Source organism: Geotrypetes seraphini, chromosome 12, assembly GCF_902459505.1.
Source record: "Geotrypetes seraphini chromosome 12, aGeoSer1.1, whole genome shotgun sequence".
Lineage (NCBI taxonomy): Eukaryota > Metazoa > Chordata > Amphibia > Gymnophiona > Dermophiidae > Geotrypetes > Geotrypetes seraphini.
The window spans coordinates 91,390,279-91,413,596 of record NC_047095.1 but is presented as its reverse complement, the minus strand read 5'-3'; the positions used below and the strand labels follow the sequence as shown (position 1 = coordinate 91,413,596).

At 42.8% G+C, this 23,318-nt stretch overlaps 1 protein-coding gene across 3 annotated transcripts in view; it reads right to left on the bottom strand.

The window, feature by feature from the left end:
- The window catches only part of RABGAP1L (RAB GTPase activating protein 1 like), a 978,589-nt gene that overhangs the window by 779,185 nt on the left and 176,086 nt on the right, over nucleotides 1-23,318 (bottom strand). For all 3 annotated transcript variants that reach the window (XM_033916610.1, XM_033916611.1, XM_033916612.1), the window contains exon 8: nucleotides 23,107-23,217. In XM_033916610.1, the coding sequence (XP_033772501.1) occupies nucleotides 23,107-23,217 (111 nt within the window). The remainder of the gene's footprint in view (nucleotides 1-23,106; nucleotides 23,218-23,318) is intronic.

The window sequence follows — 23,318 nt, the reverse complement described above, 5'->3', positions numbered from 1 at the left end:
AGCAGGATACATATTTTAAATCTGATATATTCTAATCACAAGATAGAAATAAAATTATTTTTTTCTACCTTTTGTCGTCTCTGGTTTCTGCTTTCATCGTCTTTTCACTTTCTTCCATCCAGCGTCTGCCCTCTGTCTCGTCAATCCAGTATCTGCCTCTTCCATCCACTGTCTGCCCTCTACTCCTCCCCCTCCCATATGGTATCTGCGTTCTTTCTATGCCCCTCTCTCCTACACCAGATCTAGCATCTTTGTCCCTCTTTCCTTATTTTTCATCTGACCCCCCTTCCCAGCATCAATCTCTCTCTACCTTGTCATTCCTCTGTCTCTCCCCTTTCCCTCATCTGATGTCTCCATTCCACCCTGACTCCTTCCCCTCCTCTAATCTCCCTGCCAGCTGTTTCCTTCCAATGTTCCTCCTCCCCTGTCCAGCAGTACCTTCTCCCTTTCTTCCTCCCCTTATCCAACAGTAACTCTCTTCCTTTTCCCTTCTCCCCTGCCAGCAGTAGCCCCTTCCCCTCCCTTGTCCAGGAGCACCCCTACTCCCTTCCCTCCCCAGCAAATGTTTCCTCTTTGTAGGCTAGTGGCAGCTCTGTGTGCTTTTAACTTCGGCACACAGCTGCCCCTAGGCAGTATTTTAGCGCGGTTTCATGAGGCAGCCTTGGGGCCTTTGGTAGGCCGGCTCGCTTCGATGATGCGATGTGGGACGGCCTACCAAAGGCCCCGAGGCTGCCTCATGAAACCGCGCTAAAATACTGCCTAGGGGCAGCTGTGTGCCGAAGTTAAAAGCACACAGACTTGCCGCTGCTTTTCTGGGGGTGCGGAGAAGTCGGTGGTGGCAGGCAGGAGTGCCGGCATAGTGCCGGCAACAGGAAGTTGCACGTCAGCTGACGCCGGCACCTTTTGCTCCAGCGGGGTCTGAATCCTTCACGGACCGGCAAAATTTTTTTGCGGACCGTCACCGGTCCGCCGACCGGCAGTTGAAGAACTGTGTCCTAGAAGGTATGATTTGTCTTGTTCTTTAAAAGAAACTATTTAATGATAAATGGTAATGTATTTTGTTTATTAATTACTTAAGATGAATTAACATTGTATGGTATTTATAAGCCATTGTGTTTTTATACTTAATCTTATTAATATTTTACAGAACATGGAGGGTTAATTTGGGATAAATTAAGGTGCTTGGGAGGGGGGATGGTGATCTCCTAGTCTAAGGGCTCCTTTTACTAAGCTGCGCTAGCAGTTTTAGTGTGCACTAGACGCTAATGCCTCCATAGAGCTGGCGTTAGTTTTTCCGCATAGCGCAGGGGTTAGTAAGCGCTAATCTTCAGCGCGTGCTAAAAATGCTACCACAACTTAGTAAAAGGAGCCCTAAATGTTTGCATACATGTTTTCGTATGATTTACAGGGTTGGGCTGGGGGTGGGAAGAGGGGGATTTAAGCCCCGATTCTGCTAAGTGCATCCCGATTGTAGGCAGCTATAGGCATCCTACAGCTGTCTAATCAGCCAATCGAGAGGCATATTTTCTAAAATAATGCTCCCCAGGAAGATCGTCTATATTTAAGGTACCTCCGGGAGCCTAGGGAGGCCCGCAAGCCCACCTAAGGCTAGGCAGTAGCCTTAGGTGAACCTAGGCGGCCCTATGCGTCTCCCTAGTAGAGCGGGAGACGCTTACAATGTAGGCCAGCAAAATGCTGGCCTACATGGTAAGTAGATGCAGCTGCTATACTTAATTGCAACAAGAGATCTCCCTGCCGCGATTAGTATAGTGGCCGCGGTTACGGCCACCAGTCTACCCCTCCCCACGATGATCACGGCAGGAGGGTGCCCAACCCCTCCTACCCACAGAACCCATGATCGCTTGCAGGAAGGTGCTCAACCCTTCCTGCCGGTAGACCCCCCACCCTACCCCAAGTCTGTTTGCTGTCTACATTTGAACAGGACCTAGGGCTTCCAGCATTGTTTAAAGAGTCAGCCAACCATCATTTGATAAAAGTATGAAGATCAGCCTTAGGAATCTGGAAGGATTATCAACTGCATAATTGAAACTTGTGGAGGATCCAGTCCTGTATCAGGAAGCTGTGAAAATAGTGTTTCGAGGGGAAATTATTAGTTATACTAACCACATACGAAAACTGAGGAACAAAGAAACTATGCATTTGACTCACCAGTTAAGTTTTGCAAGGCAGAGATATAGGAAAATTCCAAGTTTAACTAATAAACAATCTTTCATCTCATTATAGGCAACTTTGAATGAACAACTTCATCAAAGAATGATTAAGATTATGATATATTATAAATATCATCTTTATGCTCATGGTCAAAGAGCAGCAGAATGTTAGGCTGATTGATTTCCCAAAGGGAGTATCGATGGAAAATATTAACTATGAGTTATGAAAGGAAGGGTTGAGTTATGAAAGATGAGGCAATCCATGCAGTATTTCATGAGTTTCACGAAAAATTATATGTCCCCCCCACATACACACACATGATAAGGGTCTCCCTGGGGATTTATATTTGGATGGGCTAGAAATACCACATCTTATGCTGGCACAAGTGGATGATCTGAATGTGCCTGTACAGGAAGCAGACACAGTGTTAGCTATTGTAGAGAGTTCAAATTTGAAGGCCACTGGTTTGGATGGCTACCGAGCTGAGTTTTATAAGGTAATGAAACCACACATAGGGCTCCTTTTACTAGGGTGTGCTAGCGTTTTTAGCACACGCTGTATTGCTGCGTGCGCTAACCCCACGCTACGCGCCAAGAACTAACACCAGCATTAGTATCTAGCGCGCGCTAAAACCGCTAGCGCAGCTTAGTAAAAGGAGCCCAAAGTGATGCCAATAACTCAAATGAGCCTCATTCTGCCCCTTCCAATCTAATCACACCCACGTAGAGTCAGATATCACAGGAAGGGGAAGGCTCACCATTTTGAAAAGGCAGGTCTCCCGGAAGGAGGGAATGGCATCCCTCCTGCTGATCTTATGAATAAGGTATGGGGATGAGTCGGGGGAGGGGAGGCGTGGGAGGTACAGCGTGGAGGGCATGGGTGGCTGAGGCAGGAGGGAGTGGGCATCCCTTCTGCCAATTTTTTTTTTGTTCATGTTGGGGGCCAGGCATGACTTTTTTATTAAATTTTTTTTTAAAGTTTTTATTGAATTAAATTTTCCAAATACAAAAAAATTACAACACGTTCAGTAATAGAACAGACAATGTAAAGTCATCCACATGGTTTCTTCATGGAGACTTAAAGATACAAATTGAGACCAAAAACAACCCACCCCATCCCAAGCACTCCAGTGTCAAGAATTCAGCAGAGTACTATGGGCTCTGTGTGGCAAACCATCCCAAACACGGGCCCAGATGGCCTTAAACCCACTGACCTGGGTACCCTTTTTTACATCCATGTATTCTAATTTTAACAATGTAAACATTTCATTCCTCCAGAGAGTGATAGTAGGAGTTTCAGATTGTCTCCACAGTAAAATAATTCTAGCAGTTAAAGAAGCTTTTTGCAACAACAAATCCCCCCCTTGACAGTCCCAGAGAGTGAACCTGGGAAAAAAGCAGAACATCCGCCCTCAAGGGGATCCTTTTATGTAAATATAATCCAACAAAGGACCAAAATGTTTGTATCCTCTCACATGACCAAAACATATGAAGCAGACTAACAGGAGTAGATTGACATTTAGGACATTGAGCATGAGAAGCAAAGCCAGAAACATAGGCATGATACAGAGATATATATATAAGCGTAGGAGGAATTTATACTGCTGTTCTTGGAGAGCAATTATCAGGTCAGATGTTTAAGATGTTTCATAAGAAGACATAATCCATCTCCCAAGATCTGTTCCTGAGGAGGAATGTCCCAATTCCAAACTTCCGCCAAAGCATCATAATCCCAATGGGCACTAAAGCTGCCCAAACTGACCTGAGATGTTGGAATGGTGCATATAGACTTATCAGCTGCTGGAAAAAATCCATACTAAACATGCTTGGGGCATATTTTTCATGTTCAGTATTTGACAGATGGGTTTCCTGGAGACAAGCAATATGCATTCTCTGTTTTTTCAAACTTTGCAATATCTTGGGTTTGTTTAACTGGCAAATTAATACCCACCACATTCCACAAGCATACCCGTAAAGAAGATTCACCCAAAGTCATTCCATACAATGGTAATCTTGTTCATATACTGTTAATATGAATGGCACCATGTCATCCTCTTGGAAGTCTTTATGTGGAGTCCTGCAGGGATCATCTTTATCACCTATCCTTTTCAACATCTACATGACTACTTTGAAGCTTTTCCGTTTATCCCCCTGCGAAACACTATTTACGTATGCAGACAATATCTTTGTTCTCCTTGAGATAGACTTGAATCTTATTAACCTCGTTGGGAATATAATAGAATGTATAACAAAAATTCAGTCTTGGGCCCTTACTGTATAAATGAAATTAAACGAGTCCAAAACAAAGTTACTTTGGCTTGGCCCAAAATTAGAGCAGCTGCCTTTGTCCATTCTGTTGCCTTCAGGATCCTCACTGCAGATTGAATTCTCAAGTAAAGTTCTGGGTGTCATTATAGATTCAACACTTTCATTCAACGACCATCTTAATTCTCTGGTAAAAAAAATGTTTTTTCAGTCTCCATATGTTGAGGAAAGTGAGATTCTGTTTCCATGAACAACACTTTGCTGTCCTTGTTCAACCAATCATCCTTTCGAGGCTGGATTATTGTAATTTGGTCTATTTAAACTTGACCAAGAAAAGCTTTCAAAGACTTCAGCTGATCCAGAATACTGCTGCTAGGCTGATTTTTGCAAAAAGTAAATTTGATCACGTTTCTCTGCTCCTGCAAAAACTTCATTGGCTTCCAATAATTTCCAGGGTTTATTTTAAACTGGTCTTTAGGCCCGTTACATTAACGGGTGCTAGAATAGATGTCTGTCTGCCTGTGTTTCTTTATCTCTCTCTCCTTGGCCGCTGTCTGTATCCTTCTGTCTCCCCCTCCCCCCCAGCACCCACCTCCACCCCAAATGTCTCTCCATGGCCCTCTTCTGTCTTCCCACCCCAGAGCAAAGCTGTAGGTCCCCAGCACACCTCCCCCCAAAGCAGCCCCCTTTCCCTATCTCTCCATGGCCCCTTCTATCTCCCCCCAGCACACCCCTCCCCCCAAAGCAGCCCCCTTTCCCTATCTCTCCATGGCCCCTTCTGTCTTCCCCCCCAGAGCAAAGCTGTTTGCCCCAAGCACACCCCTCCCCCTAAAGCAGCCCCCTTTCCCTCTCCCGCTGACTCTCTCTCTGGCCCCCTTTCTCTGTCTGTCTTTCTGTTCCTCTCCCTGCCCCTGTGTCTTTCTTTCTTTCTGTCTCCCTCCCTCCCGCTGTCTGTCATTTTTCCCAATTTCCCTGTGCAGCAGCATTTCCATCCCACTTCCCTATGCAGCAGCAACAGCATTTCCCTCCTATCCCCCCCTTTCCTGTGCAGAAACAGTAGCAGCATTTTCCCCCACCCCCCTTTCCCTTCTCTTCCCTGCTCCGTTCGGCCCCTCCCCCTTCTTTTACTGCCGTTGTCCTGCTCCATCCGGCCTGCTCCTGACCCTCCCACCGCCAACAAACCTCGCGGCTCCAGCCACGTAGGCAGCACTTTAAACACGCTGCTTCGCGGCCTTCTACTGCCGATTTCCTCTGCCGCGTCTGTCTCCGATGATGTCATCAGAGACACGGCAGAGGAAATCGGCAGTAGAAGGGCGCGAAGCAGCGTGTTTATAGTGCTGCCTACGCCGCTGGAGCCGGGAGGTTTGTGGAGGGTCAACGGCCGGAGCGGAGCTGCTGTCCACCACTCGGTTGCTGCCACTGGTGCTGCCTACGCCGCTGGAGCCGGGAAGTTAGGAGAGAGAGAGAGAGAGCACAGTCGCACGCCTCCAGCCCCCGCATGCACCCTGAGGTTTAGAATGTTGCCACAGAAGCACACCTCAGGGGCCAGCACTCATGAATTTTCAAGAGCGCATGCACCTCTAGTATTTTATTATTATTGATGTGCCTGCTTAACATTTAAGATCTTGCATGGCATCCTTCCTCCTTTAATTCCCTTGTCCTGGAATTCTGTAAGATCTGACATTACCAGATCTACTCAAATATTCAAATTGTCCTTTCCTACATTGAAAGGCTTTACCTACATTGGCAAACTAGGGAAGTTTCTATTTTTCAAAATTACTGAGCTATGGAATAAATTTCCTATTCAACTGCGCGATCTGGGCTCTTTCCAACCATTTTGAAAACATTTGAAAACTTGGCTATTTTCAAAGTCGTAAATTCCATTCCTCTCCATACTATTCCAAATCCATACTGTATCTGTTCTCCTTTCTAATTTCTTGCAAACGGTGCCGAGCTCTACTGTTATTGAGAAGATGCGGTATATAAGCCTAAGGTTTAGTTTAGTTTAATTTAATCTGCAGAATCCTGGCATAAGTCGTGGGGATCCAGCGCCTTACCCTCCACAGGACCCCTCCCCACACCTATCACTTTGAAGACTAGCTACCTAAGGCCCCACCACAAGAAAGAAAAACCCCGACATTGAAACGCTTAACCCTTCCAACCCCCCCCTCTCCCTCCCGTCCCTGTACAAATTAATCCCCGCCAGACTGATCACAGGAGCTCCTAAAATGATTACATTATACCTTATCTTCAACAATTGCACTGGCTGCTGGTGAAATTTAGAGTGCAATACAAGATTGTGATCTGTCATCAATTTTTGTACGGTACAATTTCAGATTATTTCAAGGAAAGGACGACTGTTTACTACCCAAAAAGATCTTTGTGCTCTGAAAATTCACCTTTGCTGAGGGGCAATGTTAATCCAAAATATGTAGAAACTTGTGTAATGACCTTTTGTTGTGCTGGGGTAAAGTTCTGGAGTTTGCTGGTAGGACAGTTAAGGAAATGTGCTGATAAGAGGAACTTTCAGAAAATTCTTAAAAACACAAAATGTTTGTAACTGCTTTTTACAAGGTCTGACTCACCTTGATTGAAGATTTATTGTGAATTTAATCCTGATATTTGTCTTTTTGTATTGATTTAAGTATTATGAATGTTTGATCTTATGTAAACCGCCTAGGGCTAGACAGTATTGAAATTTTAAATATAAAATACATTCCCAACTAATTTCTCCAAGTGTCCCACTTCTCAGTGCACATCCCATTCCAAGCCCCATTGCAAATACACCATAGGACTCAAAGCCCTACTCTGAGGTAGTCATTCTCCACCAAACAAAGACTACCGCCATAAGTAAATGGACATAACACTTTGTCCCCATCCCTCACCCACCCAACCCACATGCAAACTCCCTTCATTCACATCAAGCATACTAACAATACATTCTCCATAAAGCTGAGATCACCCAGTTGGCCGTCCAAACAGTCATCACTAACGAACGGCATTGCAACATGACCAATATCTAGGAATCAAGAATCCCCAGCTGGCTCCTCAGTAGATACTATCTGTGGCCAGCACTCCTCTGGTGGGACCACAATTCCTAAAGTGTTCATGAAGGTGAGAGCTATTGGAGGAGAGTCAAAAGTTTGCACACGGCCCTCTTGATGAATCCGCAAACACACAGGATAAAGAAGCACAAATCTAATGTTCTTCGTAAACAAATAGGCATAAATTCTCTCCTGCATGCCGCCACCATAATGGAATAATCATGGAAACATAGAATGCTCTTGTTTTCATGCAGCAGTCCTTTGTCCACCCGAATAGCCTCCAGAATTGCTATTTTGTGGGCAAAATTCAGAATTTTGAAAATGATCACTCCAGGCCAGGAGCCTTCTAGGCCTTTAGGCTTCAAAAGATGTACACGTTTCACTCTGAACTTCCCATGGCAAATCTCCAAAGAGAGCGATTTAGGGATCCAGGTCTCCAGAAACTCAATGAGTTCTGCATCTATGATCCGCTCCAGGAGACCCACCAAGCGCAAATTATGCCTCCGGGTCCAATTTTCCAAGTAATCCACTTTCTGGGTCAGCAAGGCTAGTTGTTTTTCCATCCTACTACTGCATGACTCCATCGGATGCACCCGATCCTCCAGGGCACTCACCTGAGAGCACAGTTTTGAGGCCCATACTGTCAATACGCTCATGGGCAGTGTCAATTTTATCAAATAATTGTTGCAGCTTTTTATCTATTACGGCTTTGACCACAGCTGTGACTTCCACAATTATCTCTGCTGTCCACGTGGAGCTGACTGACGGGCTAGAAGGATTTTGCACTGACGTCATCTTGGTTTCAGTTGCCTTGCCCCGATCGCACTCCTTGTGGACTGGTTTGGAGACCATGTCAGTGTTCAAAATAGTGTACTATCTAGGTACCGTGAGCAGGTATGCAGGGGTCCAAGTCTCGATCAAAAGCGCAGATTATAACTGATGATAGGAGACTCGAGGAAGAGAGCAGAGCTGCTCAGCATCTGTTCAACCCCATGACATCACCAGAAGTGCCTTTAATTAATTTTGAAAAGGGACAGATTGAGTGTAACACATACACATCATCTATGCCCATTAAAAAATGCTGCTATTCAGCGCTTTTTTAATACTATCGGCACCTCCAGACTTTTCAGAGATTTTGGAGCATTAAAAATCGGTGCTTCATTTTGTGCATCATGTGGGCATTGATCAGAGTGCTCATTTTAATACTGATGAGCTCATTACAATGTATTTACATACAATTATTGGAAGCTGCGATTTGCCATTTTGAGCATCGGTAGATGCAATATTTCATTACTAAACAATTAAAACTGGTTTTGTGACTACTATTAAATAACAGTGAGTTTTGTGTATCTGGGCCTAAGTATCAGTGCAGGCCAATACCTTTAATCAAGTGGTACCAGCCACTGTGAGCTACCTCTTGCATTTGACTATGCAGGCTGCTCCAGAGACAAAAGCAATATCCAATTCAGCAGCTCTAATTTTGGGAATCACCTATTTGTGTGCATAACTTGGTCCTGCTTGTCAGTGGAAAAAGCAATGCTGCTCACTTGTAACATATTTCCCACAACCAGCAGGATTGATAAAGCATACAATCCCTCCTACCTCTGTACTGACTTTGGAAACCAAGTTGAAGAGCCGATGAAACTGCTGTGTTCAGGAAGAGCCATGCAAGCTTAGAACTTCGTGCTAATTTCTGAGCTGTGGGAAAGCAGTTCTGTCATGATGCCATCAGTGATCATGAAGGGTATAGTGAAGGTAGAGAGGGACAGATTCTTCAGACTAGCAGGGGCAACAAAAACTAGAGAGCACTCAAAAAAATTGAAGGGAGATAGGTTCAGAACAAATGCTAGGAAGTTCTTCTTCACGCAGAGGGTGATGTACACCTGGAATACGCTTCCAGAGGAGGTGGAAGAGCAGAGTACAACTTTGGGGTTCAAAAGGGGATTGGACGAGTTCATGAAGGAAAAGGGGATCCAGGAGTACAATTAGAGGGTTACTATACAGTACAGAAGGCTGTAAAGTAATAGAGTAGTAGAGTAATAGATCACTACAGGTCATTGACCTGGGGGGCTACCGCGGGAGCGGACTGCTGGGCGTGATGGACCTATGGTCTGACTCAGCAGAGGTAATGCTTATGTGCTTATATAAGCTGACATCACCCACACATAAGCCTTATCAACCCTGCTACCTATAGAAAACAAAACAAAACTAGTCTGCCCAGAATGCTGAAAATGTAAATACTGTTACGTGCAGGTTACTCTCTTCCCCCCCCCCCCAATCTTCAGAGAAGCAAAAAAGTTATTCCGCTGCTGTTTTGAGCCGACTCACTCCATGTTTGCTCTCCATTCTCTAGCCATTAAGGGATCCTCTGTGTTTATCCCATACCTTTCTGTCACTGCGGTTTCTACCAACTCCCCTTGGACAACGTTCCAGGAACCCTTTTCTCTCATGTTCCTCCAGAATCTAACGCTCTTTAACTTCATATTGTGTCCTTTGGTTCTACAGCTTCCTTTCCTTTAAAAAGAGTTTGTTTCTTCTGCATTAACATTTTTTAAGTACGTATTTAAACAGATATGCTAACATAATAATATACATAGGTTACAGGATCGATATCCAACCAGTACCATTTCATTCCTTTCAAATTACTGTATCCAATCATTCCTTTATTTTACTTTTTCATACAATTTAGTACTAAAAACGGCCTTCACTGATATGACTTGCTAATGAATGTAGACCAAAAACAACAAAAGCAAGATTTTAAAAAGGCCAATATCACTTTATTTTACCATCATTAGTATCATCAGAAAAGCAAATGATTTATATAATTCTGAATGTATTTTTCCTGTTCTTAGCATCATCAAAATCTCTAACAGTAATCTGATAATGACATTAGTCAAATCTAGTGCTGATCCTTGCCTTTACACTACAGTCACCTTGAACCAACAGAGAAAATATGATGATTCATAGGTTTGACCCTATCAAATCTAACAAAAGAAATTGGAATAATTATTGTTGACCAGAGCTGGTGTTAGGGGAGGGGGGAGAGCAAACAGGTCAGCTGTCCTGGGCCCCCTCAGCTCCTGGGGGCCCCTGTGGGCTGGGATGCCCTTTCCTTCTCCCCAACCCATTCTGAAGCCCCTCTTACCTTTTAAAATGTAAAGGGGTCGTTAGCACGGCAGCAATTCTCTAGCGCTGTTCACGGCTTCTTTGGCACTGTTCCTCTACCGCACTGTGACCCCCCCTCTGCTGTAAATTCCTGTTTCTGCTGGAGCAGCAAATTTTTAAATGAAGGGAGGGAAGGAGGAGGAAGGGAAAGATGATGGACAGAAGGACATTTGGTGGGTGGGAAAATTTGGAGAGGGGCAGGGAAGAGAGAAACTGGGGGTCCCCTCCTTAATTTCTGGCCTGGGCCCTAGCATGTCTAACACTGTCCCTGCTGCTCAGCATGACACACAGATTAGTCTTAAAGAATACAGCTTCTACATGCAGGCAACTTGAGTTCACCAATATAAAAAGAATAACTTCAGTGTTATTTAATGACTTTTCATCTGACAAGATATTCCTGGTATTCATGCCTATCTTAAGCAGCAGCGTGTATTCAAAAAATTAGGCAGGCTGTGGACGTGATTAACAGAACGTTTGCCTGGAATAGAACCTGCCTGATCAGGGTTAATCAAGTTGGTCAAGTACTCCTCTAACTTAATTATAAAGGTTTTAGCAAATGGTTTATGCATCCGTATCCAGCAGAGACATAGGCCTCTTGACGCTATTATCTCACAAATTTTCGTTGTCTTGGGTGTCAAGGGCAATTGGATGCATCAAGTTATTTAAGCAGAGGTCCTACTTTAAAAAAATGAAATAGAAGGAATCTTTCAATTAAACAACTATAGGGCCATACATTTTGGGGCTTATGGTCAGATGATCTAATTGTACAAATTTTTAAATACAATGTGCATAGCCAGTAAATAATTTAGTACATTAGCATGTACTCATTTATGACAGGCAGCTTTAGGTGCTTTATTTATTGTGGTTTAGAAACAAATAAAATTAAAGCAGTTGTAGTTTCTATGTTTGCCACATGTTGCTTTTCAAAACAACATTATTATATTCTATGGATATTAATTTACCGGTATATAACTTATGTGCTGCCTGGTTGGGTCCAAATTGCACAAATACATGAAATGCTTTTTGACCCTTTTTCATGACTGTTTTTAGTAGGGCTATGAGCATATCTGTACGTTTAAGCTGTCCACAAAGTATTCTTACATTTAAACAAACTGAAACAGCTAACAAAAAAGAAGAAATGTAATTCTAGCTGTCAATTTCCTTTCCTTGAGTCCTGCTAGGCCAGTGGAGATATGTGGCTTTAGGCCACACTTTCAGCAGATGAGCACAAAGGACCACAACTTTTCTATAATACTGTCTCATAATAAAGAAGTGTTGCAGACAAGGCACTTGCCTGAATCCTAATGTCAAAGTAACAAAGAGGAGAAATCAAAATGCAGCTCTAAAAGCTAAGTGACTCCAGCAATTATTATTCTTTATTGTTTAATTGTGAAAATGGACAATATAGCTGTTGAATTTAAAAAATTTCAACTATTTTCAGCTTTCCTGATCTTCCACCAAAAATATCTCTCTAGATCAGGGTTTTCAGGATTTCCAAAATGAATATGCATGAGATCTATGTGCATTGCACTGCTTTCAATGCATATTCATTAGAGAAATCCTGAAAACCCGACTGGATTGCGGCCCTCAAGGAGGGACTTTGAGACCCCTGCTCTAGATGTATGCAATACGGAGGACGATGATGTAGCAGCAGACCAGTGATTTTTGACATGAGGGTACATCTCACATGGTTCATTCACTACAACTGTTGATTTGTTCCTTCTACTGAATTTCTCCTTAACAAATCTTTAAAAAACAAATACAAATAAAAATAGATAAAACAATAATACAATTAGACTTGAATGTTTGATTCTTTAGTATCATATATATTTTTTCACATTCTGGGACTGTTGCAGTTCATTCAGGAATACTTTCACAAAGGAGGTTTTTGGTTTTGCTCTGAAAATTGAGCCATATGAAAGCTTCCTGCCACAAAAGGCCCTCCTCAGGAACTTTGGAAGGAGGGAATACACCCAGAGTAATGAGAACAAAGATTCCCAGTTTCTCTCTGCTCATAAAACCAAAAATACACATAGATAAGCATACCATAGCCACAGACTTCTTGGAAGGATTCTAATTTGTCTAGCATAATTTAAGAAAGTGAAATTGTCAATAAATAATCATCTAATATTTTGTAAATGCTATGTGTTAGGGCCACAGAGGAAAAAACAAAGCAGCATGACCTTTGGCCAAGGGTGAATAAGAGCAATGAGTTGCTGGATCACTGGTCTTTCCAGCAGCTGAGGAAATGACCAATCTTGAAGTTGCTAGCACCCATTCTTCAGGGTCCAGTGTGGTCCTGCAGAAGAGATCAACTTGAATAAGCCCCCACTTGGGAACAGACTTACTGCTATGGAAACTATTTAAAAGTGCAGAAGAATGTGCTTCACCCAATAAAACTAGAGGTCTGCTTCCTGAGCCAACACTGTGCTCCACTTCCCCTTTACTTCCTTACACAAATCAGCATTGTGACATCAGAGCACTCAAAATGTGCTTCCCTCAGAAGCAGACAATGCAATAGGGCTAGCCCTAGAGAATGACACGGTGACAAAATTCATCACTGTTCCCGTCTCCATGGATAACCGCAGGAAACAATCCCATGTCATTCTTCAGTTTCTATCTCAACCTCAGACTTTCTACACCAGCATTCTTCAATGCAAGGCTTGAGGGTCAGTGGTTGTGCCTATTCATACTCATGAGTCTACCTTAAAGAATGACATGGAGATGGTTTCCCGCAGGATGGGAACAGTGATGAATTTTGTCACCGTGTCATTCTCTAGCCTGAAGTTCCACAGTTCCCCCAAGACCACTCCCATGGACCAAGATCCTTGAGCTAGTTGACCCAGATAGTGAACTTAGTCCAAATGGAGGATTCTAAGTTCATTCCCTTCCAAGACATTTGAGGATAGCCCACCAAGTCATAATCCATCTTACTTTGAATGGAAGAAGCAGATTATCCTGAAGCCCTAAGAGTCATCCAGGAATATTGAAGACACTGCAATTGAGTTTTCACCCTAGGGCACAACTCCAAGTAGGTCACTCATGAACCTTGCACTTAAAGATAATTTCATATTATAGAAGCTTTGAGCATGAGAAAATATGAAGCTGGGCTAGTATCATTCTCATCCATTCCTATGTTATAAAAACCCTGCCAACTCTGGCAACAAAATGATCTAAAAGTACAAAAACCCCAAAGCCTGAAAAGAATTCAGATTGCTCTTCATATGATCCACTATGCAGCCCAAGCTCAACCTGAACCACGAACACTTGCTATGACTCTCAAACTCTGACTGATAAAAATCAAAATCAGCTCATCAAACATCCAGCTTACAATGGACTGTGCTGCCCACACTGCTAACAAGGGCACTACTACCACCATCCTGTTGGAGAAGAGATACGGGAGCTTGGCAAGGGTGAAGGGCAGAGTTCAGAACAGAAAGCACTTCCCCAGAAGTGAAAATACCTTTCACATTCCATTCAACAGAAGCATGTAAATAAGCCTCCGAGAAATGCAGGGATGAAATAAATCATCCTGATTGCTAAAATATTCCATTGGATGGTATCCATGGAAAAGCCAATCAGATCACGGATAGGTTGAAAAGGACTAAACCTCTTTGGGACCACTAAACGGATGGAATACTGACCAGGACCCTGAAAATTTGCCAGGACTGAAATCACCCACACATAGAACCTTTTGCAAAGGAACATACAACCAGGAGCAGAATAATCAGAAACATAAAACAGTGCAGTCAGAAAATAGCATGGGAGACTATGACAACAAATGTTGCTCAATACAAAAAAAAAAAACCCCCATGGGTGGATGCCCATCACAATTGACATTTTGAAATAGCAAACCCCATCAGACAAACACACAAATCCCAAGCCCTCACCTCAGATCACAACAAGCACACCTCTAGACCAGTGGTTCCCAACCCTGTCCTGGAGGAACACCAGGCCAATTGGGTTTTCAGGCTAGCCCTAATGAATATGCATGAAGCAAATTTGCATGCCTATCACTTCCATCATATGCAAATCTCTCTCAAGCATATTCATTAGGGCTAGCCTGAAAACCCGATTGGCCTGGTGTTCCTCCAGGACAGGGTTGGAAATCACTGCTCTAGACATTCAAAAGATAATTTGAAAAAAAAAATTAAAAAAAGAACCTTTTACAGAGTGGCCTCTAAAAACCACTCTCAGGGATTCAGACCCAATGAAAACAGGAGTGAAGAATTCCCAGGAACAACTATTCTGTACTACATCTTGAATCCATTCATCCAAAGTGATGTGGGCTCAATTATAGGCATTATTAGCTCACCAAAGAATTAAACCTTTTCTCAATACCAATTCACCTAGAAGGAGCCTATTTATTTAGGAACAGTTTTGGGAAATATGTACCCTCTCCTCCCCAAACACACACTATCTTGGGAGTGATTGTGTTATAGGGGATCCATTCAGCCTTAGCTATACCACTGAAAGGCATATACCATAAGTACATATACTGCCTTTATGAAATAGGTGAAACAAATGCCCTCCCAACATGTAGGTAAAGAATGTACTGTATAACATAAGTTTATAGAGACTGAGGGGAAGGGATCTGGAACAAGGTTAGAGAGGGATAGCATTTATATGCATACTTTATTAAATATATGCTCTTCTCCTTTGCTAACTTTCACACTTTCAGCTTTGCTGCACTGTTTCACCTGAACAGATTTCCTGAATTGGTGCAGTATGTTCTCTCTTTAACCATATTCAAAACCAGACTTCAAAACTCACCTTTCTGAGGTTGCTTTTACATCTTGATCACTTTTCTCTAACAATCTACTAGAATCTCTTGTTTCTCATATGCCTATGTTTGTCTTCACTGGATTGTAAGATGTATGGAGCAGGGACTATACATTTATGTTTCTGTACAGCACTGTAAATGTTTGATAACACTTTAGAAATAAGTAGTGGTAATATGCACATAAATTAACCTAAGAAATATGTGCATACTAAGGAGCAGGTATAATCATATGTGCATAAATTCCCAGTTCTCATTTTCAAAGCAGAGATATGCCCATGCTTTCATTTAGAAAATTTGCCAGAATTCACACAGGGAAATGTACATGCATACAATGTATGCATCCATGCAGTTACAAAATTACTCTAGAAATAAATATAATTAAACATATTTGCATACTGGTTCCTCTGAGTGTTGAAGTAAAAAAAAGCACATTTGCACAGTCTTTTCAAGAAATGTAGTGATTAATATCACTTCCTTTGGGCCTACTTGCAGTATCCTACCAAAAAACTGTCTTTTAACAATCTTAACTGATCATGAAATAAATGTAAGTCAAATGTTTCTTATAGAACATGTAAAAAATATGACAATTTTCTATGTATTTAATGAAGTAATGGCTGATTAAAGCATGAAATGGATGTGAATAAAAGCCAATGTGTACATCCTCTGCTGAAAAAAAAGAGAGTTCCAAGGAAGAATGGGAAGCACGGACCCACGGCAACAAGAGGGCATCCGTTGAAAATCAGGGGAGGGAAATTTCATGGCGACACCAGAAAATATTTCTTCACCGAAAGGGTGGTTGATCGCTGGAATAATCTTCCACTACAGGTAATTGAGGCCAGTAGCGTGCCAGATTTTAAGAAAAGATGGGATTGGCATCTGGGATCTCTTCATCAAGGAAGTTAGGGGGTGGGTGGGTCATTAGTGTGGGCAGACTAGATGGGCCGTGGCCCTTTTCTGCCATCATTTTCTATATTTCTATGATGAGAGTAATTGATACAGATTAAAGGGCTCGGCCCATTATTTTTGAGGGGCCTTTACGACAGTCTATATAAACAAAGAAAACAAATTTATTTACCTGTAGAAGGTGTTCTCCAAGGATAGCAAGCCAATTATTCTTACAACTGGGTGATGTCATCTGATGAAACCCAGTGTGGATGCTGCACAGAGTACTGTATCTTTAAGAGGCCTTTGGTAGCATCCCACCTGATGTGGGATGTGTGGGAGCAGCAGTATAACAACAGAGCTGGAAAAGCCAGCTCTAAAGGGAGGAAGAAGGGTTTGTGAGAATAATTGGCCTGTAGTCCTCGGAGAACACCTGCTACAGGAAAATAACTTGGCTTTCTTTGAGGACAAGTAGGCATAATATTCTCATAACTCAAAATCCCCTTTTTACCAGGCTTAGTAAAAATAAATAAATAAACAACCCAATGCTAGGACAGCTAGGACTTGCAATAGCAAGGCCTAAGAAACCAATCAACCTGAAACTAAGTACAGACTAGGTGTAAAGGAGGGTGGATTTGGATTCCAGACATTAAATAATACTGCCTGACCAAACCAGCTGTCACACTGGGCATTGTATTCAAAACAGTAGTAAAATATGAATGTGTGAACTGAGGACCACATTGCAGCCTTGCAGATCTCCTCAATAAAGGTTGACCTCAGGTGGTCTACCAATGCATCCATGGTTCTGATGTTTGGTCGTTCTTCTTTGAAAATTTTCTAATTCCATTATATCTTTTTTTGAGATACGGCGACCAGAATTGAATGCAATACTCAAGGTGAGGTTGTACCATGGAGCGATACAGAGGTAGATAAAGTTCAATATGGATAAGTGTAAAGTGATGCATGTAGGTAACAAAAATCTCATGCACGAATACAGGATGTCCAGGGCGGTACTTGGAGAGACCTCCCAGGAAAGAGACTTGAGAGTTATGATCGACAAGTCGATGAAGCCATCCACACAATGTGCGGAGGAGGCAAAAAGAGCAAACAGAATGCTAGGAATGATAAAGAAGGGGATCACGAACAGATCGGAGAAGGTTATCATGCCACTGTACTGGGCCATGGTGTGCCCTCACCTGGAGTACTGCGTCCAGCACTGGTCGCCATACATGAAGAAGGACACGGCATTACTCGAAAGAGTCCAGAGAAGAGTGACTAAGATGGTTAAGGGGTTGGAGGAGTTGCCGTACAGTGAAAGATTAGAGAAACTGGGCCTTTTCTCCCTCAAATAGAGGAGATTGAGAGGGGACATGATCAAAACATTCAAAGTACTGAAGGGAACAGACTTAGTAGATAAGGACAGGTTGTTCACCCTCTCCAAGGTAGGGAGAACGAGAAGGCACTCTCTAAAATTGAAAGGGGATAGATTCCATATGAATGTAAGGAAGTTCTTCTTCACTCAGAGAGTGGTAGAAAACTGGAACACTCTTCCATAGTCTGTCGTAGAGGAAACACCCTCCAGGGATTCAAGACAAAGTTAGACAAGTTCCTGCTGAACCAGAACATATGCAGGTAGGGCTAGTCTCAGTTAGGGCGCTGGTCTTTGACCAAGGGCCGCCGCATGAGCGGACTGCTGGGCACGATGGACCACTGGTCTGACCCAACAGCGGCAATTCTTATGTTCTTATGTTTACCATCCTTTTTCTAATAATTCCTAGCATCTTGTTTGCTTTTTTGGATGCCAGTGCACATTGGGCAGAAGGTTTCAACATATTGTCTACAATGACACCCAGATCTTTTTCTTGGGCACTGACTCCCTAAGGTGGACCCTAGCATCCAATAACTATGACATGAGAACATTACATAAGAACTGACATACTGGGACAGGCTGAAGGTTTATCAAGCCCAGCATCCCCATTCTTACAAGCTCTACCCTCATCTGCACAAGCCTCAAACACTTTAAAATCATAAGTGTTCGAGGCTTGTGCAGTTAAGGCAGAGCTTACAGGAATAGGGCAGGGACAGGGACAGCGACAAAGCTCATAGGGACGGGACAGGGGAAATTGATTTCCTGTGGGGAGGGAGACAAATTTGTCCCCATGTCATTCTCAACTGTGAAGACTATGAGCTCCCCACCCCAGGGGCAGAGGAATTTGTAATGACAGAACCAGGATCAAACTTGAATTGAATTGTCCACCAAAGTAGTGAGTAAAACAACTGGATGTTTATCCAGATGGCATGCACTAGATTCCCCTTGGCCAAAGGCCATCGAGATACGTGCAATGGGCATAATGTGGACAGTGAAGGTAATGTGGCCTAACAGCCTTAATATCTACCAAGTTGTGACCTGCTGGCTGCTCCAGACCTGAGCAGTGATGACAATAAAAGTATCCTCCCTCACCTGCAGCAAGTAGGACCAAGCTTGTACTGTGTTTAGCATGGATCCTATGATTTCCAATTGCTGTACTGGATGGAGGTGGGACTTAGGGACTGTGATCAACTATCCCAGTAGCTCTAACACCCTAATAGTTCTATGTATTGACTCCTAAGCATCCTCCTTCAATAGCAAAACTGTGACTACCACTAGATATTTGGTAAAGACTCTGCAAGCTCACACAAGTCCAAATGGCAAGACACAGCACTAGAAATTGCATTTTCCCACACAAAATCAGAGATACTTCCTGTGGCTGGGAAGTATCTGAATGTGAGGATAGGCATTTTTAAATTCAGAGAGCACAGCCAATCGTTTGCCAAAATCATGGAGCGAAGGGTGCCCATGAAGCATCCTGAACTTTTCTTTGATCAGGTTCCTTATTCTAGACCCTAATGTCTAGGACAAGATGTGATTTCCTCCCCCTACCCATTCATATTCTTGGTCACAAGGAAGTACTTGGAATACAATCTCTTCCCTTTTCTCTTGGTGGAATGGATTTGAATACATTGGCCTCTGTAAGGTTGGAGAGCTCCTCTGCAAGTACTTTCTTGTGCAAAGAACTGAGATAAGACGTTCTTGGCAAGGAATTTGGAGGCATTCCCGCAAACATAGTACATAACATTGACAGATAAGTTGGACAACCTACTGGTCAGAAGTTACAAATGGCCATCTTCCTTGGAAGAAATATAGCGTTCCCCCTGTCCAGCTGTCCAGAATGGCTTTTGGGATGGCAGCTATGCTCTCCTGGAGCCAAACACTCTCCCCTTGATTTTACTGGGGAGACAGCTTGGTCTTCTGGGTGCGCCACAGACAAGGGTATGAGCGCTGGGCCTGGGCCTGGTGGTAAGGATGGGAAGAAGGAGTAAACCTATATTTTTAATTTTTTTCTTTTAATTCAACAAAGTCTTTTACTAATAAAAAGCAGAGCATTACAAAAAGCAGCAGCAGTTCTTCTTCAAAAAGTAGCAATCTGTAAGACAAATAGAACTACAGGAACAAAGCCTAAAAAACAAACAACTAACACTCCGCTCAAGTAAAATGCAGAACAAAAACAAACTTCACTTTTTCAAGTTTTTCCATTGAGTAATCAATACTCCTCTCCCACCCCAGTAGCCTAATTACATCTAAAGACCTGCCCAAGTCGGCACTTGGACAATCTAAAAGACCGATAATCAAAATGGCTTTTTGGATGTATCCAGGGACATTTTAGGCCTCTGAATCCCACTGTGCACCCAGAGCTGAAAGGGGCGTTTTTGGAGGAGTGGTTAGGGTGGGATGTGGGTGGGATGTGGGCCGACCTAGACTTAGTCATCTTGCAGAGATAATCAAATGTTTGACAAGAGTGCCTAGGCCATATGTGTCAAACCCAAGGTCCATGGGCCGTTTTATGTGGCCCGCGGTGATTGTGCACCTTACACTAGACCATGGGTGTCCAACCCGTGGGCCGCAGGCTTGAGGGTGATGAGGCGTTTTGCTAATTGCTGCCCCCAGGTGTTTACCTTCTGGCCGGCTCCCTTCTCATTGCCACAGTTGTTTCTGTTGCCAAAGCTGTGGGCAAGCGGCTCCTCACATGTCTCGCGGCTCACCCGGAAACTTTCCCTCTGACGTTGCGATGTCAGAGAGAAGGCTTCCAGCTCAGCGGTGAGCCAGGACAGGAGTGATCCTTCCCGCATCCTGTCCCAGCCAGCTGTTAAACACCCCGCTTCCTGGACCCCTCTCCAACATACCTTTTGAACCCTGATGGTCTACCAGTGAAGTGGGGCAGAAGTAATTTTTCTTCATTCCTGCTCTGTGCAGAGCCAGGATCAGAAAACGCTGTGCAAGTTCCTGGGGTAGTCTCGCAAGTTTTCACGGTCTTGCGAGATTGCCCTGGGAACTTGCACAGCCATTTATCGTGGCTCCGCTTCTGCCCCACTTCACTGCTAGACCACCAGGGTTCAAAAGGTATGTTGGAAAAGGGTCAGGGGTGGGAGGGGAGAGGGGTCAGGAGGTGGAAGGAAGTGGGATGGTTAACAGTTGGCCGGAATAGGAAGCAGGAAGGATTGTTCCTGTCCCAGCTCACAACTGGACCACCAGGGCTTAAGGGAGGCCTGCAACAGGTCTGGGAGGCGGGACGGTTAACAGCTGGCTGGGACAGGACACAGGAAAGAATGCTCCTTTCCCGGCTCACCACTGAACCACCAGGGCTTAAGGCAGGCCTGCAGGAGGCCTGCAACAGGTCCAGGAGGCGAGAGGAGAGGTGATTAACAGCAGGAAGGATCGTTCCTGTCCCGGCTCACTCCTGGACCACCGTGATTTAAGTTAAACCCGTGGGAGGCCTGCAACAGGTCCATGTGAGGGTAGGGGAGAGCGCAGACTTGAGGACCCAAATATAAACCAAGACCCCCATTTTTGGCCCATTTTTTTGGCCCAAAAATATACGGTAAAAGGACACCATAGATTTCTGTTGCCTTTATAAAATAAGTTTGAAATTATTATCTTTTTGGACTTTGGACATAGTGACCTGTTATAAAATCAGGACCTATATTTTGACATATACTTCAGTTGACTTACTGTGAAGTGATTGGATTAAAAGCATAGAGGCTGGTCTTGAAAAAAAGAAGCAGGACACCCTCAAAGACTCCCAAGCCTTCGGATTTTCAGAATGTCCAAAAACAACAAACATGAAATCTTTTTTTTTTATATTCAACAAAGGCAGTGAATGCAGATGCACTTCCTGCATATTCACTGCCAATATTCTTAAAAACTGACTGGCATGGAGTCTCAGAAGACTGATATGGGAGCTACTGGCAATTCTACTCATATTTTTAATGGCAAGATTCTTATATTTAATCCATACTTTGCAATGCATTCATTCTGGTACTGGGATATATCTATTCTAATGCAAATACAAAATAGAATACACCATTTTAAACAAAAAATAAAAAGCTGAATTTCATAAATAGTACTTTGTCATTTGCTGAAGGTTTTATGGACAAATGTCAACAAGCAAAATGCAGATGACACAAAAACAAGACATTAGGCCAATGAATAGGCAGCTACTGATCTTTATTTCTATGTACGCCAGCATTGCAACCAGATTACTCTATTTATTCTATGGTTTTGGAAAGTACACAATAATTCGCTTGGCAAGAGCACCACCTGTTGGAATGTATTAAAAAATTTGCTTTTCTGTGTTAGCTCCATCTGACCCACTGAGCAAGTCTCTTTCACAGTCATGACTACTGGGAAGTCAAAGAGCTGGCATCTGCCCTTCCTAACATTTATTTATTTTTTTTTAACTTTATTTAGTTTTTAATGCCAACAAAAAGTGCAATACAATTTACATACAAATAATAATAATAATCAAATAAGCACTTATAAACAATCAGAATCTATACAAAAATAAAATTCCCTCCCCCATCCAATATTACCATCAGGAATAATACCAAAACAAAAGATATACCCCCCCTCCCGCTCCCACCCACCCCCTGGATGTTTGGGTGCAAAACAACGGAAAATAAAGATAAAGGGCAATTATAACAAATCTACAAAAGACGCCAATAGACCCCAAACCAATTCGAATATCTTATTATGCCCCAGCAAGTCAGCATTCATTTTCTCATACTTATAAGTTAAGCATAAGCTCACCCACCAGAAAGGAAAATTAAGGTGCTCTCAATTCTTCCAATTGCGAGTAATCATTTGCATGGCTATCCCGGTCATAATTAGGAAAAGCCGGCATTTATAGCGGTCCATGGGGGTCTTAATATGCGATAATGTTCCACCTTCCTAAGATTTATTAAAATCACAACCATTAACCTTGCATAATTTTACTAGTCTCCTTTGCCAAATACCAAATTAAGCCCCCTTTTACAAAGCCGTGCAGCCAAGTGCCGTACAGTAAATGCTTCGACACCCATTTAATTCCTATGGGCGTCAGAGCATTTACCGCACAGGCCCACGCTGCTGGCTTTTGTAAAAGAAGGGATAAGTTAAAACAATTAAGATTTGATGCAAGTGGTGGCTACCTTCACATGGATCCCCTAGCCCCACTGTTTCAGATGACAAATAAAGCATTGTATCTCAAACTTATAAATTATTGCAATACGGCTTCTAGGTAATTATGTCACATATATCCCTTATAATCAAAGTCAGATACTAAGAGAGGAAGTTATCTACGTAGGATAATGTTACAACTTGTTATTTTACTGTTAATTCAGTTATTAGTAAATAGGTATCATATCATGAAAGTAGCCCACATTGATAACTTTCCTCCTAAGAGAGAAAATTTGGATAGACTGAAAAGAAAACACTGCTTACCGTTCAATAACTAATTCCTTGTTTGAAACTTGCTGGATTGTAATCACCACTTTCTTCTCAATCCCTTGTTTCAATTTGAAATAAAATTTCTCTCTGTCCTTTGGCACAGGGCTATAAAATATAAAACAAATCAAAATGTTTAGGTAAAAAACAACAAGGGTACTGTAAATTGTTCAATTTTCAATGCAAAAGGTGCTATATTATGGAACAAG